At 41.3% G+C, this 18,803-nt stretch overlaps 1 protein-coding gene across 1 annotated transcript; it reads right to left on the reverse strand.

Annotated features, from left to right (window-relative positions):
• Positions 1-1,718: 1,718 nt before the first annotated feature.
• LOC147890492 (uncharacterized) lies at positions 1,719-5,527 on the reverse strand. The gene is made up of 4 exons (XM_087390763.1): positions 5,388-5,527; positions 3,825-4,543; positions 2,942-3,741; positions 1,719-2,223 (listed from the first exon to the last, which is right to left on the reverse strand). The coding sequence occupies exons 1-4, from the start codon at positions 5,446-5,448 to the stop codon at positions 2,208-2,210; spliced, it is 1,596 nt and encodes a 531-aa protein (XP_087246889.1). The 5' UTR covers positions 5,449-5,527; the 3' UTR covers positions 1,719-2,207.
• Positions 5,528-18,803: the final 13,276 nt, after the last annotated feature.

An 18,803-nucleotide genomic window follows, 5' to 3' on the forward strand; every position in this document is an offset into this window, starting at 1 on the left:
GAGTTTTATAAAGAGTCATTAATACTTGCATGCAGTATTCAGAGAGCACTCTGTGAAGCAACTCAAGCAATTTTGTCAAACCAGATTGGCCACTTCTTTTATAGTTCTTGCTAGATTTTTGGAAGTGCGTCAAGCTTTAGTCGAGACTGTTGCTGATAGACAATGGGCGAATTGGCTAGAAAAAAAGATGCAGTACGCAATACTAGGCTCTAAATGTGTACATCTTGTACAATCATCTCTATTCTGGAAAAATGTTGAAAGAATAAAAGAAGGTGTAGAATGTAGAACCATTTGTAACAGTATTGAGGATGGTTTATGCTGATGCCTTTGTTATGGGTAAAGTGTATTGGAAGATGTCAGAAGCAATACAACAAGTTAAAGAATTTGTGCGCTTTGCTCCTAGGGAGAAGCAACAAGAGGTATATTTGGCCGATAAGAGATGGAAGCAAATGCACACCCCTTTGCATGGAGCTACATTTGTAGTACATCCATAATATCAAATGCATGCTCAATCACAGAATCCTGAAGTCATAAGCAACTTTCGAAAGGTTTGTAAAAAGTTACTTCCTAGAGAGAAGCAACAAGTGGTATATTTGGCCGATAAGAGATGGAAGCAAATGCACACCCCTTTGCATGGAGCTACATTTGCAGTACATCCACAATATCAAATGCATGCTCAATCACAGAATCCTGAAGTCATAAGCAACTTTCGAGAGGTTTGTAAAAAGTTACTTCCTAGAGATCAAGGAAAACTGGCCTACCAGCAACAAGTGAGATATACGAATCGCAAAGGCTCTTTTAGAGATCCTTGGAATCTTGATGCTATTAAGATGACTATTGCACCTACTTGATGGAAGGAATATGGTGGAGAGACATTGGAGTTACAGCATGTTGCAACTCATGTGCTCTCTATTGCTACATCATCGGGTGCATGTGAGCGAAATTGGAGTGCATACAATTTTGTTTATTCTAAGAGACGCAATTGCTTAAAGCCATCAAGAGCTGCAAATTTGGTACTTTGCTTTTGAAATCTATGATTGTTGAAAGGATTTAATGTTGCGGCTAGGGCAGCAAGCAAAGCCGTTGTAATGAGAATTGCTGGACAACGATTGACTACATAATTAGTTGCTGAGGATGCATTCAGTGAAGATCAGGAAGATGAGCTTGAGCTACTCAGTGACAACAGTGAAGTCGAAGAGATAGACGATATTGTACCTGTGTTGAATGCAATATAGAGTGATAAAAGAATATGATAGGTGATAGAAGCGTTGTAAGCCGTTGTAATGAGAATTGCTGGACAACGATTGACTACAGAATTAGTTGCTGAGGATGCATTCAGTGAAGATCAGGAAGATGAGCTTGAGCTACTCAGTGACAACAGTGAAGTCGAAGAGATAGACAATATTGTACCTGTGTTGAATGCAATATAGAGTGATAAAAGAATATGATAGGTGATAGAAGCGGTGGATGAAGCTCTAATTATATCGGATATAATGTTGTATGCGAGGGGATGGATGGGAGAATATGTCAAGCGATGGGAGAGTGCATATCCTCGTATCCATCTCGTCTCCTTTTGTATTGAAATCTAGAACCTTGTGGGCAACAAGCAATGTTGTGTTGTAATTACTGAGATTGTGGATGATTTTGGTATACATAATAGTTAGAGATAACCTTGTGACTTGCAAGGTTATCTCTAACTATTATACAACTATGATTCCTTTATGCAAGTAATGGCAAAATACTGTTGATGGCAAATAAATAGTCTTGTACAACACACTTATATAAGCATAGGTGCTAGACATAAGCACCGGCAAAACTAATGTAGCTTTCTAATTTCAATAATTCGCAAGAGAAAAAATAGTAGGTTAGTGTATTAGGTAGTTGCTCCCTTTTTGAGCGAAGATCTTTGTTTAGAAATAGTAGCATATGAAAGCGAGGCATGTCAATCCAAAAAGTATATATTATTTGAGAACCATGAATCGATGATTCTCACAATTGCAATTCGTGCTACTTATTTGCACGCTCTTGGTACAAAATGCCCAGAAGTAAGCTACTTCTGAAGGTGGAAATCTCACCAAGAAACCAAATGTTGGAAGTAAGCTAGTTCTCCTTTGACAAAAGGTTATCAGATCGTGATAGTGTTTTATCATCACCTTTTCTTCCAAAATGCTCTGAAAACAGAGTAGAAGTAGATCACATCCTCAAATTCAAGCAGAATATGACCTGGTTCACATAGCATTTATATAATTAGTATTAGGGCTGAGGCCTGCCAACTGATTAAAACGGCATTTGAAGGAATATAAACACAGTCGAAATGTAAGATTTGAGATCGCAATGTAAAATTTGAAATCGCCAAGCAATCGTGGAAGTCGGAAAAAGAAAATGTGTTAATCGAGGAGTCCTGTTGGGCAACCGACGAAGTTAACAAAAGAAAATATGAAGGGACTCTCCCCAGTCAGGAAAAGAAAATGTGAGGGGAGTAAAATCAAGGACTCCTGTTTCGGAAGCAGATCTAGAGATATGTTGGAAAGCCTTTGAAAGAAAAAGCGAACATTCGTAGAATTTGAAACTTGACCTGCGCAGTCAACAGCAAGTCAGAAAAAGAAATGTGTTGGGAGAAATCGATTGGAAGACTTTGGGCAAAGCAGTGGCCAGTGGGAAGGAAGTTCGGAACAGTTCGACATGGTTTCAAAGCAATCTGGTCAGCTCCATAGCAATGCGAAAGAAAAGAGTCCAACAGAGTGCGAAGAAATTTCGACGGTATCCTCACAGATTGCATGCAAGCCAGGAAGATTGTGATTTCAGAAACATCTGTAATTCTTGATTTCAGAAAGTAGATCGTCGATTGTTGATTTCAGAAAATAGATCGAATTAAAGCGGAGATCAGATCTCAGAATAGATAAGGAAGAAGAAGATAGATTAACGGAAAGATTCACCATACCTCACTGAGCTTTCTTCCTCGTCCGCTGCTTCACAGAAACGCAGATGCTTGCCCATGGGGGCAGGCAAGCCCCGGAGGTGCATGGCACCTGATGTCTCTCCCTTCACTAGGAGCTCCTCTTTGATCTCCTCGCCATCGCTGTCGTAGAGAAAGCGGATGTGCTTCCCTCGCAGACCCTTCCTTTCGACCACTCCGTCCCCCTCCTCGACTCTCATTCCACTAAAACTCGTGCATAGATTCTCGCAATCCGTCACCGTTTCCCCATCTTCCCAGCCTTCGCCTTCATCTTCATCCTCATCCTGATCTCCTGCTTCCTCCCCGTCACTGCGGTAAAATTCGTCGCATTCCTCGTATGCCTCCTGCTCTCCTTGTTCTTCTTCTTCTTCATCGTCTTCTTCTTCCGTTTTCAGCGCCTTTCTGTACGGCGTCCCTCGTCGTCTTTCGGACCAAAACAGGTCCAGCTTGTTGCTTTCTTCTCGCGTCTTCTGCAGATGCTCGTACAGTGAACAAGCCGTAGCGCTCAGGACGTTGCCGGTTACTGGAGGAGTGTCTCCCATAAGATCGGGTTCATCGTGCCTGCCCGCTGGCGAACTGACATTGACAAGAACAGACCACTCGGAGGTCTCGTCATCTTCGAGTTCTCGCACAGATGGAACGGGGCTGTCTGCAGAAGAGACGCTGCTGTCGCTGAAAAATGGCGTGCTGATCTCAGTTGCTGCGTTTTTATCAGGAGAGTCGAATTGCAGAGTCCTTGTTGTTTGCTTCCCGAGGAACGACTCCGTCGTTTCTGCATCCATGACCTGAGATAGATCGCCATAAGCTAACTTACACTGAACCACCAAAAATGAACATAGTGATAACGATGCGAAAGTGTGCCTCATACCTGGGAAACCAATGGAGTAATCTGCATAACCTGTGGATCTTGGCCAGAGCTTACTGGCTCAGAGATGACAAGCTGACCGGATCTTGGATCATGAGGCTGATTGTCGACGATGGAAGAAGAAAGGGCTTCAGACTGGGAAGCTGGGGAAATAGCCAGATTCACGAAGAGCTTGATGCCTGATTCTTGCGTGTGCCTTGCGGGGTCATCAACAGGAGGAGAAATTGTGAACGGAACCTCAGAATTCAACAAGCACGGCGTCAGACTAGACTCTTGTTGGATGGTGCCTGGAGTGCCAGATGGGGCTACAGGGATGCAGCTCGCGGGAGTGTTCGCTGGTGTGGGAGCTGCAAGCCGGGTCGGCGAGTCGAGGAAGCCATTGATATGGCAGAGAGTGCGGAGGGCCGGAGCTCTGTGCACATCTGCTTCCACCTTCTGGAGGAGGAGCTGCACCTGCGATCGGAGCAAACTCTCGCCGATTGGAGTAGATCCAGGCGAGGCATCGAAGCATCTGCGGCTGCGAGAGGCCAAGTCTTTGAGGTTGGAAGAAACAGGGGTCTTCGCCATCGCCGCAGGCACCATGCATCCCACAATCGGGGAATCGTTCGAGGCAATGTCTGCGAGGACTCTGCGCCCGCTCTTCATCTTGGAACAGCTCTCAGAATTGGGAGGGAGCTTCGACGATGCAGCTGGGGCAGCTGGAGTCGTAGCCACCGAAGAACCTGCAAGATACCAACGTTCGATTCAAGCTTTCGAAAAAGCTCACAGTACGAAGAAACTTTTGCATGATCGATGAAGGAACTGTACAATAGCCACTAAGGATTTAAGCTCTACATGCGTGGAACATCCGCCATAGCTGCAGAGCATTCAAGCTGCAGAAGAAGAACGACATTAAAGTTGAAAATTCGCCGTAGATACAGAGGTTGGAAGCAAAATACATGCTTCGTTGCGTAGAATAAAATTGCACAGAACAAGAAAAGCAAGACATCCGCCATAGCTACAGCGGATTGAAACTATGCAGAAAAAGAACAACGGCCACACATAGTTTACTACGCGCATGGCATTCACAACAAGATATCAAAAGCTAGACAGCCACAACGACGGAGCAGAACACACAGAGATACTTACTAGCCATAGCCCTCAGAGAAGAGGGGCGAGATTGATTACAAAAGCCGTCACAGAGGATTCAAGCCTACTGGAGGCTTCCAGCTTTTAATCTTGACACGGAAGTTAACTACAAAGACGAATGACAATTTAAGCTCCGCCATGGCCATTTCTTACAATCCTTAGCTAAGGTCGGTCATGCAACACACTCATGACGAAGAAGAACAGACTCGTGCTAAGGTCCGTTACAGCACCAGACTCGACGGACACCGTGAGGCCGATAGCCAAACAGATCAACAAGAACAAGGTCGAGTACAAAGATCCGCGGACCATATATACAGAGAGTGTAATGTAGCAATATTAACAGGTAAGCACCGCCATAGCCATTTTGTATAGTCGATGCAAAAATTGTAATGAAATGTTAGGGCAGACAAAGGAAGGGTTCGGCATGTCTGAGCATACCATCTTTGGCGAGGCGCGCCTGGCTACGGGTGAGGCGACGCTGGGAGGAAGGGGTGGCCATGGAGATGGAGATGGAGATGGAGCTGGAGCTTGAGCTTGAGCTTGGATGGATTTGGCTATGGCGATTGCAAGAACAGAAAATTGCGAGGAAGAAGACGGAGAAAATGAAGAAGGACGAGTTTTTAACGTTTCGTTTTCAAACAGAGTCTTTTCATGACCGTTGCCCAGTTAGCCGTTGCCTATGGAATGCTCCAGCCAGCTGCACGTGGCTATGGTGTCAAGAGAGCTTTTCCACGCATGAAAGACCTCGCAAATATGCTGCTTGCCATCAGCAATTTAGATGGTGTTTTGTCAGTGATTCAAATACATGTTTTGGACTTAGCACCAGGAATGCTCGAGTGAAGTGACTTTGCACCTTGATTTTTGCTCAAAAAGGACTTAGCCCCGGATTGTCCGGGTGGAGAGGAAAAATTGGAGAGGAAAAATTTCCGTCTCCACTGCAACACTTGTAATGCCATGCACATTTAGGGGCTGGACGGGGGAACAGAGCAGGCTGTAGCGTATTTCAGCATATTTTGGCATATTTGCAGGCATGGGAATGCCCTCCCTGTCAACAACTCATTTCTAGAAAAGAAAAATTCAGCTTGTCCAAATGGCTGATTTTGGTCTAGGCACCATAAGAGGCAATTCCTGCGATGGCAATTATGCCACGGATTGCCAACGATTGCCAGCGATTGGCATGTTCCTGCCTATGCCTCCCTCCTTCCACGGTGTCCATTTCAAGCATTCTACAACCCTGAAGCAAACGAAAACTTGGTCTCTCCAGTCGGTTAATATGGTGCTTCAAGGCTAGACGACGAGTAGAATTGCACCATGAATGATGCAATTCCAGTCCAAGGATGCTGCTAGCTGCTCGCAGGAGAATTCGCCAAGACAGGAGGGATCCAATTGCAGGCGAATGCAGACAATAGCTTAGCGTGGGAACGTTTGCCACCCCTGGCAAAAATTTGCCAAGCTTTTGGCAAATTTGCCATTGGCAGCAATCGCAGGAACCGGCTCTAAGCCCGCTCGATGAGTGGACACAGCCGAAATTGTCAAGTTTGAGAGTTTTGCAACATTAATTTAGGTTATTCCATCCAAACGTGTGTCTAAAGGATACCTGCGTAGAGTAGACTAGTAGGAACCCACGTGATGTTGGGCTAGTTCTCCTCTTACTCAAAATGAGGTGCCATTCCTGCGCGATGCTATGGCATTATTTTGGTTCTCCTCTTACTCGAAAAGAGGTGCCATTCCCATAAAGATGCTGGGTCAATCGTCTTATCCAATCGGAAGACATATCGTTTGATTCAGGGTCGTTAGCATTGGAGGGAGGTGGCTTTGATTGCGATTTGCATCATATAGTGAAGGGTACTCTGCCTTTTGCAAGAACATCAATGGCATGACATTTCCTAAGGTTTGGTCATTCCAATTCCAATAAAGAAAAGTGAAAAGCTGCACAGTACCAATGGTGCCACGGAAGGAAGACCCATGAAAAGTGTATTTGGAGAGGCGTCATGCTATTTGGGAGCATGTATGCTCCATTGCAGAAGGCACAATGGACATCGGCTTGTTGCTTGAAGCTTCGTGGATCATCTCCCCTTGTCCTATGTAGATCCTTTTCACAGTTTAAATTGGTGGAGCCTTAGATCAATACGGTTGGATCAAGATTGGAGTGTTAGCACTCTCTTCTAGTTTCTTAGCTTATGGAGCTAGTTGTCAACGTAACTTTGAAGTAGCTCATTTGATCATTTTCCTATAATCTAGTTGCATCTCATTCTGGACTGCGCGTCTGATCGGTTGCTAACATTACATTAAACATATGGGTCCGTCATGTTTGCAAAATCATAGCCCTACACAGAGAGGAACTGGTAGGTGTAAAAGAGAAGCCTCACCTCTTGCATCACTTGATTAGCATGGGGCATAAATGCAAATACATGAATCGAATACAGCCTATAGATCGGAATTATTGCTCACTTGGACGTGGGCATTCAATTAATACTTATTCCTCCCTTGCAGGACTTTTGCTATCCCCTACCTCACGAATTCTCTCAAGAATTCCCTTGGTAACCCATCTCCATTCTCTTCCATGGTAATCCCCAACCCTTTCTTCATATTGGCATCTGGCCGCATCAAGCCCTTTCCCTGCTTTTTCATACTCATGCCCTCTCGATCTCCTTGCGTATTTCTCCCTCCTCACAACACTCTTGAGGGACTCCCTATGGAGAATCCCCTCACCAGCCCTTCCTATTGGGACATTGTCACCTATGATTACAATTCAAACCTTCTTGATGTCTGCTAACATGAAGCATAATGGAAGATCCAACAAGAAATAACCGCCCACTATCAACAGCCTACCACTGGCTATGGTGACTCTTACGAGTGGCTTTCTTTATATTTGGATTTCTTGCATCAACAACATTCGTTCGTCCCAAACACGCAGTCATTGTACATCGCCATCGTTTTTGGCTCTTGGTAACAATCCTTCAAGAAAGCGAACAAGCTGCATAGTTGAAATGGCTTGGCATCGATTCGTGATTTAGGGTCGGTTCGCTGCAATACCTCTCAAACCCAAATTGCTTACACGTGCCACTTTTCCTCTCCTCCAAGCTACCACGTGTCCTCCCTTTGTTCCGGTCAATAAGTAGTAAAGATTAACCACATCTCCTATCCGGACAAGATAGGCCACATTTTGGACTCGGGGGATTCACCTCGAGAAATTTGTAGTATACCACATGCATTCAAAAGGAGGGGCATTTTAATCCCACTTTTGGAAAAAATTTAACAGGATTACAATAATAAGAGGGTTTTTTAATTCAAATTTTAATAAAAATCCATTAGTTCATAAGTAAAGAGGGGTGGTTTTATTTGGGGGAAAATTTCACTTGAGGGGTTTTTTAAATACCCCTTGAGTGCATGCGATACTTAGAATTTCTTCGGTAGTGCACCCCTTGAGATTTTGGATGAGTGGCACACTATCACGGATCGTGAGATTTTGGCCTCAATTCTGTCATAAGAGCTATAAAGTGTATAAAGACCGATAGACACTGCCTAGTATCCAGGCAAGCGAAAACAGGGATGGGTAACTAGTGTGCTCTGAGAGGACATGAGAAACATAAAAAAGAATGCATTAGTTACACAACTTGGAGGTATATCAAGGGATACTTGTAATTGGCAGGCAATCCTACTGTCAGCTAAATTCTCGCTTGGGCGGGCAATGGGCAAGGGAGGGTGGTTGTCCAACCCATGGGCAGCCCTTTTTCTACACAACTTTCGGTTTTCAAATATGTGGCAAGCGATGTACTCAAGATGCCCCTACCTGCCTAGTGTGGGCTGTCGGTGTGTAGCCGACTTGAAAATGGGATGTCTGCAACAAAATGTCAGCTTTACTTTATGTTATTGGTCGTCTGCAACCCGCCAAAATTTTTAGTCTTGCCCTTGCCTCTTGACCAATGCTTGGGTGAAGGTTAGTATACTGTTCCTGGTTATCCATATAAACCAAAGTGCATGTGCTCTCATAGGTGTCCATAGGTCTTGTTTTGTCCTTGCAGAGTCTCCTAGTAAAATGGCCTTCTAATTTATTGGCTCCCCTATCTCAAGTTGAACTATTCTCCACACCTTTCTAGCAACAAGTCAAGCAACAAAGAGATGGAAAATATCTTCATTTGTAGAGGGGCACCTCATGCATTTGCCATTTCCCTTTCCAATCCTCAGTCCTCTATTGTTAGTCCACACAACTTTATGCATTATTAACCAAAGTAGGGCAGACATTTTGTCAGGAATTGAAGTTGACCAAATGGAACAGAACCTGAATTTCCATTTCGTCCTGTTGTTTCCACCTAGTATTAAGGACCGTGCAGAGATCTCCAATGTCCCTGCTTAGTGTGGGGATAGGGAAGAAAGAGGTACTCTCAACCTAGCTGAACTCTCTACTGTAGACCAAGAAAGATCTACCTTTCCATTGTTGATTGCCCTTCCACAGTTGAATTCTATTCAAAACAAGTGTCTGGCTTTGGTTATTTAAACTGAACTCTCTCCTAATCTCAGTCTAGGATTTCCATCTTAGTTCAGCTCTGTTCCAAAGCTGACCCCACCATTGCAGTCTTTTTTTGAAGAGTAGAGCAGCCTTAGCAAATTCTTGATTAGACAGAACAACTTCTTTGAAGATAACAGAGACGCAAATTGAATCTAATGTCATAAAATCTCCTTTGCCAGAAAAGACAATTTGGCTTTTAATTCCTTCAAAAGCTGTTCATAGTGAGATCCAAAGCTGGCTGCCTTTAGGTTTGCAGGGTTTAGGGTTACAAAGAGTTGACAGCATAGGGTACTTTTTCCACTTGGGAGCTCTCAAAGGTCTTAGGGAGTTGATATTCCTTAGGAGGATTTGAGCCCAATCCTCAAGAGGGTGCAGGATTGCTTTAATTATCCAAGTTGAGGAGAGTTTCAGAGTAGCCTGTTCTATATCAATAACACCTAAGCCTCCTTCTTGCTTGGGTTTGATACAGAAGTCCCATCTGACCTTGGCTATCTTGCCACCCCAAAGAAAAGATCTGCAAATTTTTATGAACCTGTCGATTCCAGTTTTAGAAGGGGACCAAGAGGTGAGGTAGAATATGACAATAGGGTATATGTAGTGGTTGAGAACAGTTCTTCTTCTAGCTAGACTAGCCTGGAATCCTCTTCATTTCTCAATCTTGTTTTGGAATCTGTTCAAGAACTAGTCCCATCTTTGTTTGAGGGAAATGTGAAACCCCATGGGGATACACAGTAGTCTGAAGACTATGCCATGTTTGATTCTTTGGCAGCCCATCTCTTCCAAAAAAGCTTGTTCATCCCCTTTGAGAGTTGCATATCCAGTTTCAGAGTGATTGATTTTGGAACTTTCTCTAGCACAAGTGAAAACATGGAAACTGGGGACCTAGCAAAGTAGCTCTGGCAGGAGTAGATATGGTGTCCAATAGGCATGGTGCATCAGTTTCAGCCAAGCAGATATGGTGTCCAATAGGCATGGTGCATCGGTTTTAGCGAAGAGAGCCCGTAGTCATTTGGGGTGTTGGTTCGGCCATATATTAGAGAAGGTCAAGTGCATACGAGAGAGAAAGACTGAGATCTGAACCTAGGTCATCCTATGATAGCAATTTTTTGGCATGTAGTGCTTGGACTTCTTTGATTCTAACATCCAATGTTTTTGTTGGGTGTTGTCTTTTTTCTAGCTCCTTGGGAGTTTGGAGCTTGGAGCTTGGCAAGGAAGGAGCTTGAAAGTCAAAATCCCCAAGTTCTCCTTCAGCTTTTCCACACCAACTATGTTAAATTGTTATCCTATCTTTATTTCTAAGAAGATGGACCAAGTGGAAGCCTGTTTACCTCCAATCTCTTCTTCTCTTATATTTTGGAGCTCCCCTCTTCTTCTTAGGAAGATATTGCAATCATTAGGATACAAGAGAGAAAAAGATGGAGATTTCTTACCGCTTTTTGTGTTTCTTGCTCCTTCTTTATTCTATGCTCCTCCCTTCTTCTTTGTTTTATATAAATATAAGGACCTTACTGTGTTACTTTTGTAGGTATCTCAAAACTACTTCTTGGTGCCTCTTTCTTGTAAGGATATTCCTGTATTACTTCTCTAGGTATCTTTATCTATTTATTGCCTATCATCATCTAGGATGACTTTTCATATTCTCTCTTTTGGAAGGTGCATATTTTGTTTCCCACCCATCTCTTTTAACTTATGTTAGGTATCTTTCACTATAGAAAAACATGATAATGCTGGATTTTGTATAGATCTTTTCTACATGTGTAGTTGTTTCATCTTGTAGGTCATCTGCTTCGATGTCATTCTCTTGGTCTGTTTAGTCTCACCTATCTCATATGAGCCCTCAGTAGCTCATTTAATTCCATACTTGCCTTTCATGATAGCAATAGGCTATGCTGTCCACTCATATAGGTACTAGGGAGTCAAACTTAGAGGATCTCATGCCATCTCAAGCATACGATAGATCATAAGTGTAGTGTTTCAAAAAGACATATTTAAAGGTAGGAAAAAACAACCTCTAGATAAGAAGGATTATGTCAGAGATGCACTCCATAGAGAGTTTCCTATGCTTGAGAAATTAGAGTTTGATAGGAACTAGATGCTATACTACGTAGGAATACTACAAATCAAGCATCAAAGATGCAAAATAATTTATTTTAATATTATGAATAAAATAAATTAATAAAACAATGTATTGAAACAAAGAATAACAATTAAATTAGATCATTTATACTATTTTAGAAAAATAAGTCAACTTGGGAACGATCCAGGAGCTATGCATAGCCAATGTACGTGCTCATTTATTGGATTATCAAATCCAAGCCATAATCTCCCCCCCTATAGTATAGAAATGTGTTTGCATGGAACTACACCCATTTATAAGGAGTACCACCCCAAGATCTACTACCAGCACGTTCTATTGGTACCGGATGCCACGCTAGCTCATCAACAAAGATATAGAATGAAAAATCAAAGCTGAGCTTGATTAAAGCATCCAAGCAGGGTTCATTTATGCTATCAATCAGAGTGATTAGCAATTTGCAATCATGGTGTACCCAAGGCTCCAAGTTTGCATGGACTGTAGGACATTAAATTCTTAGATAATGCCAATCCTTTTCCAATTCCTTTCACTGATAGTATGCTTGACTAAGTTGTAGGACACAAGATTTACTCATTCTAAAGTGGATACAATTAGATTTCTTTGGCACCTGATATTAGTACAAGGTGGTATATGCTTGCAAAGTTATGCCATTTTATCTGTGTAATGCGCCATCAACTTTTCATAGGTTTATGGTTGAGACTTTTTGAGATTATTTGACTAAGTTTATTATTTAACCTCTATTTAACAAAGTTTATTGACATTTACTTGGATGGTTGTTGTGTCTACTCGATGGTATCCACACATTTGGCTTGCCTTGAAAACGTTTTATCGGGTGTTGGTAGACAAGAATCTCCTTAAACCAGCAAAATGTGTTTTTTGTGTGAATGTGCTATTTGGTCATATGATTTCCAAGGAAGGCATTTGGACTGAGATGAGTAAGATCTAAGAAATTGAGCAAATCCTTGAAGCAAAGAATTCAACACATCTTAGATCCTTTGTTGATTCAGTAACTTCTATAGAAGGTTTGTGAAGTATTTTTTCAAAACTATAGCCTCACTATATGAGATGACTAAGAAGGATACAAAGTTCCAATGGACCAAGGAGTTTTTATGTAATGTTCCATGAACTAAATAAATGAGAAATTGAGACACCAACCCTTTAACAACCCAAGTGGGATGTGATTTTCATGTCCATGTGGATGCATCATGCTATACAATCAACATTATTTTGGCACAACCAGATGGCAAAACAGACTTCTCAGTCTATTATGCCCATTGGTGATGACACCACTCAAGTGCAATTACAGCACTATTGAGCATGAAGCTGTCATGATGGCCCATAATGTTCAAAACTTTAGACACTATTTACTAGGTGATTATTCATCTTTTAAATAGATCACAAGCTTTCCTATATAAGTTAATCAACAAAATAGCTATTTTAGGGATATCTAGTGAGATGGATACTATTACTCTAGGAGTTTAATTTCAAGATCATTCACAAGAAAAGAAAGTACCATGTAGGCGTAGATTGTTTATTAGGATTGATGTGGTCTCAGATTGTTTATTATGATTGACGTGGCCTCAGATGGAAGCTAGGGATTTTCAAAACTGATATCCAATTGTTTGTTGTAGATTTTACCGAGACTGAGTATAATGAATCACTTTAGCTCTCTCACATGGTACATTTCTTGAGCAAATACCATGAGAGAAGAACATATTAGTTGGCTTTGAAAGCATGGAAACATTTTTTGATTGGGGGATAAATGTATTACCAAGGTGCAAATGGAGTGCTGCACTGTTGGGTACTACCATGTAAGTAAGCAATGCTACTCATCGACATAACAACAAGGAAGGTCCTATAACTATATTTAGGGATGCATATGATGAGTGTCTAGATTGTGATATATGTGAGAGAATAGGAAGATTGCTCCCATAGCATCATATACCATTGAAACCAAGTCAACCACGGGAGGCATTTTAGAGGTGGTGCTTGGAGTACATTGGTCTATTCAAGAATGTCATACAATTTACACAAAATAAGTATATCATCGTGGCCATTGATTATGCTACAAAGTGGGAAGAGGCTAAAGCACTATGAGACTAATGAAACTTAAAGAATTTTTATTAGTCTATGGTAGGGAGCATTTATAGCACACTTTCTTTCTATTAAGGATTCAAATGATGCAGAGAAGCCAGTCTTCATGATTGCGAGGATTTTTTGAACTGAGGATAGAGAGCAACGGCAGAATTTTGTTTCCATGTAGGTTGCCTTGATTATTTGCTATCAAGGGGTCATCCTTCTCGCAATGAAATAGCCGTCCTGCAATAAAACCAAGCTATGGAGAATATTTTCTTAGATTTCTTCTGCTTGAAGTCCGTCGTCGTTTTGGCCAGCCTTCGGTATATAAAATAGTCAAACGTCTTTTTCATAAGGATGGTTGCACAGGGATCGACTGAATTTGTGGAGAGGAAACTCGTATTTTGTCTTCTCTATCATCTTCGTCCTTCCTTACTTCTCTTCTTCTCATTACTTTTTGTAATGTGTCTTTCGTGAAGGACTTGCGAAACCTTGCCCTCAGGTTTTACAAGCTCCTCTCATTCCTAGTTCAGGGAAAGCAGCCGTTGTGGAAGGTGTGGAGGGTGAAATGAACGAGACTGCCAATGGTATGTAGTAATCTCTACAATTCGTCACTTCTGGTGGATGCAAATCATTGCAGCTCTGCTGCATGCAAGTGTTTATGCCGTTATCGAATGTTTTAGCTTGCTTTCATTTTATCTTACCTCTGCTGGATGTGAGTCTCTGTGGCTGTTCGTAGGAGAGTGCTTTCTATCACATTTTTTCACGAGAGAGAGGCTCGTGGGTGTTGAAATAGTTCGTGCTGTTTGCTGGCCACAAAGGCGCACACCTTCCCCTTGTTTTTTCTTCTTATGAGACGTTGTATTGGTTCTACTCCTGTTGCCATTGCTTGTACTACTGTTGCTTATACTACCTTCACGTGCTTGTTCTGCTTTGCTTCTACTACCATTGCTTCTACTTCCTTCACGTGCTTGTTTTGCTTTCGTCTTGCACCCCGAGTTATACTCTCACAGCAACTAGGAGGTGTTCTTGCAGCTAGTCTTTTCTTCGGTAGTCTCCTGCTTCTTTTATATTGTATATTGCATACCATTTTTGCCGGAATACCTACTTATAGGGGTTGCTTCCTTAGGAACTAGCCTCACTATGGCATCTTCCAATTCCTCGCCCTCTATCTGCTCTTTCCCCTTTTCCTAGCTCTTCCTACGGGCCAGGAGTCACACTTTTCTTTTCAAATCTGTACTAGTTGCATTCGAGGGATCTTTTTTTTAATGTAATTACAAGCTGCACATATATTTCCGACACTTGCTTTTGTGAAGGTTTTCATTTCTTCTTCTGTCTCTAATTATGGTTGCTATTTTGCTATTGCTGGTCGATCGAACGGTGCGCACCAGTTGCGCTCCTCTGTGCTCTGCAGCATCCTCGATGCTACATCGTAATCAAACTCCAGTATTAGTCGTTTTATTCTGCATCTGCAGCAGGTAGATCTGCATGCGCTTCCTCGTACTCATAGAGTTCCATGCTCTGCTGTGCTACCAGTTTCAGATCCGTCTCCGCCCTGCCCAAATAATCGAGGTTGGCAATTCCGCGTCTCTTTGTCGAAACAGTGCAGTGCGATGGAGATGAGCATGTGCACTATATGTGGATCCGACTCAAGAGACCCTAGACTTAAGAAATGCAGTCGTCTCAATTTATTTCATCTCGATTCATTTCTACCATCGGAAGTCGGGTCGTGGACCTGAATAAACCCTCTGCTTCGTGGCCAGAACTTGGTCATATTCCGTGATGGTCTCTTCGTGGACGCACTGTGGTGGCGCTGAACCTTGCACTTGCGAATTAGGAAATACATTTGAACATGCCGTTTGCGTCCGTCAATTATTTTTATCACTGTTTTTTGCATTCTATGCGGGCTTCTAATACCTGACTTTGGAACTTGCCAGTAAACAAGCAGTCATTCGCAGCTCTCTTTTGCATACAATGGAAACAGCCACAAACACTCGCATAGATAACTGTTCCCATTCCACAGAGACTCAAATAGATAAAGCAAATGATTGTTTTGCATACAATCGTGGCTCTTCATAGGAAAATGACTGCTCCCAGTGAAGCACAGCTTTTGCATTTCTGAGTTTTGGTCCTGCGTGCGTACAGCCAAGCATGTCAAATTTTTAAAGTGCTTGGGTTTGTGAAAGATTTACACAAATTTAATGGGTTTATATAACACCCCATTTAGTGGACTGAAGCCAAAAATGGTGTTTTACTTTCCGTATCCTTTTAAAACTATTCTAATGCACCCATTCTTTCAATTGTTGTTGCAGGGGTACTGCAACCTCTATATGTACTTACATGGAAAAGAGTACATCTCCGATTACTCTGAAATCCACTCCTTTACTTTGTGTGTCTCTAAGCAAGCCTCCCAAATAAAATTTGCTAAAACATTCCCCAATCAAGAAGACCCCACGTTGTTCTCTGAAAAATTCATTCCAAGAGGTTGCGCAAGTCTAGGCCTACGCTCAAGGTAATCGGTTAACTTTGCTCCTATTTTTTCCCAGAATCATTTCTCGAGTTGTACTTGGTTTTTCCATTTTTATTCTAGCAGTGAAAAAGCTTATACGGGAGAATCCAGAATACGTTAGTTTTAAATCCACCATTACAACCTATGTACAACATTCAAGTAGAAATAAACATGTGAAACAAATGGAGGACAAGAAACTCGCACCTAAAGTTGGCACAAATGACATCATTAACATTGACCCTGATTGAACCTGAATCTATTCTTTTCAACGTTTATTTGTTTTCCCTTTGTTGGTGACAATTGGCATGCCAAAACAGCTCATTCAAAATGCAATGTTGATTTGTTTTTCATTCCATACATTTGCATTTACTCAAAATCATGTTTTGCTTTTATGGATTTAAACAAACAAGATAAGTTGTGTGTTTAATACTTTTTTTCTATGAAGTTATCATTTGAAATTGATGATACTTTCATAAGAAATAATGTCATGACTTCATGAGAAGTAGCAATACATGGTGACAAGTAAGACATAAACCTCTAAAGATAGCTTTACTAATTACAAATGTCAAACAACTTATGTCCAAAGAAGAGAATGATGAAGTGTTATCATACAAAAGATGTAAAGATGCGAACAACTTTCTACCATCACCACACAATCCAACCATTGCAAAAGCAATAATCCTAGATGTCGAAAGAAAATTTTGTAGGAGGGGGAAATTCATTAGCATCTCTAAGCATCACTCAATTGTCCGATTGCATACCTCATAGATTTGCCTTTGAGGAAAAATTGCTTTGCAAGTATGGTACTTACAAAGTTATGAATCTAAAGTACCCTACTTTCTTAAAAGGAGACTTTATAGACAAGTTTTGTTCTCACACAATAAGATTGCTCATACCAAATGCTTACATTCACCAATTTGTGAAATTTTTGCAAGTTGAGGAGTTTTATAGGATAGAAGAGGCAAGTGTTGTACCAAGAAGGACAACCAAATGTGGAACTTGTAAATTTTCCCTACTTATTGATGCCACTACATGAATCATTAGGGGGAACCTTTTGAGGGCAACCTTCGTCTGCTACCCGATCACTTGATATGCACATACGTCCCTTGGGCCGGTGAGATGATCAACATTGGTAAGTTGTCAGTGGAAAATGTTGGGGACTATTGCAATTGTCATCATTAAAGTTGCAAGCAATGAAGGCATGGGGGATCAAATCATTGTTGTGCTGATGGACCACGCAGAGTTGCAGTGAGTTTCATTGCCATCTAGATCGCATTTTAAGTTAGAGAAGTGATGCTTGGTCCCTTTTCCTAAAGTTGTTCGTGTTAGCAGAGACCCCCTCCATCCTTATTGTTCTCTTGCAGAAGTCTCCAAACTATTGCGCAAATTCCTTCTCTACTAGAGATATTGTGCAATGTGGAGGGAGCGTGGGGGTGAGCAAGTGTTGGTTCACATTAGAGGCCCATATGTGGACACTGTACTTTGTTTGCCTTTCCCCTTTCTCCAATTGTATGAAGAAGATTTGATGATGGCTAGAAGCAAGCTAAGGACTTGTAAGCCTAGTGGGAGCTTCACAGCAAATAGCTCCGGGTTTATTATTGCATTTGAGTCAAATACATGATTTGTTTTTCCTCTCTTGATGAGATGTAAGTTGCATGCTATCACTAATGGAATATAGATTTGGTTTTACTTGTGCTTCTACTACTTCAAATCCTATTCAATTCAATTCTCAAATATAAAAAATTCTCAAAGGCAAACATGGACATTAAACAACTTCTCAAACAAAAACAATTATTTGAGGATTCAAACTTCCTTCTTTCCAACTCAATGAACACAAATGTTCTCATGTGCCTTTTAAAACTTTTCCCAACTCTTAGATATGAGCAATTATTGAAAGCCATATTTGAAAACATCATGTGTATGTCAAACACTTGTAACAATCCATGGCACATGTTCTCTTCAATAAACAAATGTTGCAACCTAACAATTGAAAGTGTTAATAACTTTGCTATTAATTTTGCAGCCTCTCGTGCATTGGTTGTTGACATCCTTCAACAGGTTCATTCTATATTTGGGACAACTTTTGCTTTTATGTGTTATGATGGATTAAAACTTTCCACACAAAAAACAATAGGCAACAACAAGAACAATGATAAATACACTTTGTTGTTGAATGAATCAGACAATATATGCACAATCTACCCATTGATCTACTTACCAAATTAAACGTACTTACAAAGTATGATGTGCACAAGATCATTCACTTGTACAAGAACTTGTGAGAAAACATCCAAACCTACCTGCTAAAGACATATCCTCTATCTTTTTAACCTCCTCCCCATAGGTTCAACATTGCACTGAGGCAATTGTGAACAAAATCTACAAGTTGTGCAAAACTATTATGGGCTCTACTGAAACTCCTACAACAACCAATCCACCAATGGAAACATCGACATTTCACAACAATTTAGGTGGATGTAAGAGAAAAATAAATCAAATTTCCTTGAAAGAACAATACTTAAAAAAGATATTGGACACTCCAAGCTTTCCATGTGAGTGTTGTGGTTCATTGAAATTTCGATCAAAGATGAAAAATCTTAAGACATACATGGCAGTATTTCTTCAAGCAAATGGAGTAAATGTAGGGACAAACCAATGAACAAC

The sequence above is a fragment of the Dipteris shenzhenensis genome, chromosome 19 (assembly GCF_047967505.1).
Source record: "Dipteris shenzhenensis isolate YYH24624 ecotype China chromosome 19, Dip_SZ_1.0, whole genome shotgun sequence".
NCBI lineage: Eukaryota > Viridiplantae > Streptophyta > Polypodiopsida > Gleicheniales > Dipteridaceae > Dipteris > Dipteris shenzhenensis.

Coding starts and splice junctions, on each gene's coding strand:
- LOC147890492 (XM_087390763.1), bottom strand. CDS start 5,448: ATGGCCACCCCTTCCTCCCAGCGTCGCCTCACCCGTAGCCAGGCGCGC. Junction 4,544..5,387: donor GGCGCGCCTCGCCAAAGATG/GTATGCTCAGAC, acceptor GGTATCTTGCAG/GTTCTTCGGTGGCTACGACT. Junction 3,742..3,824: donor TTACTCCATTGGTTTCCCAG/GTATGAGGCACA, acceptor GATCTATCTCAG/GTCATGGATGCAGAAACGAC.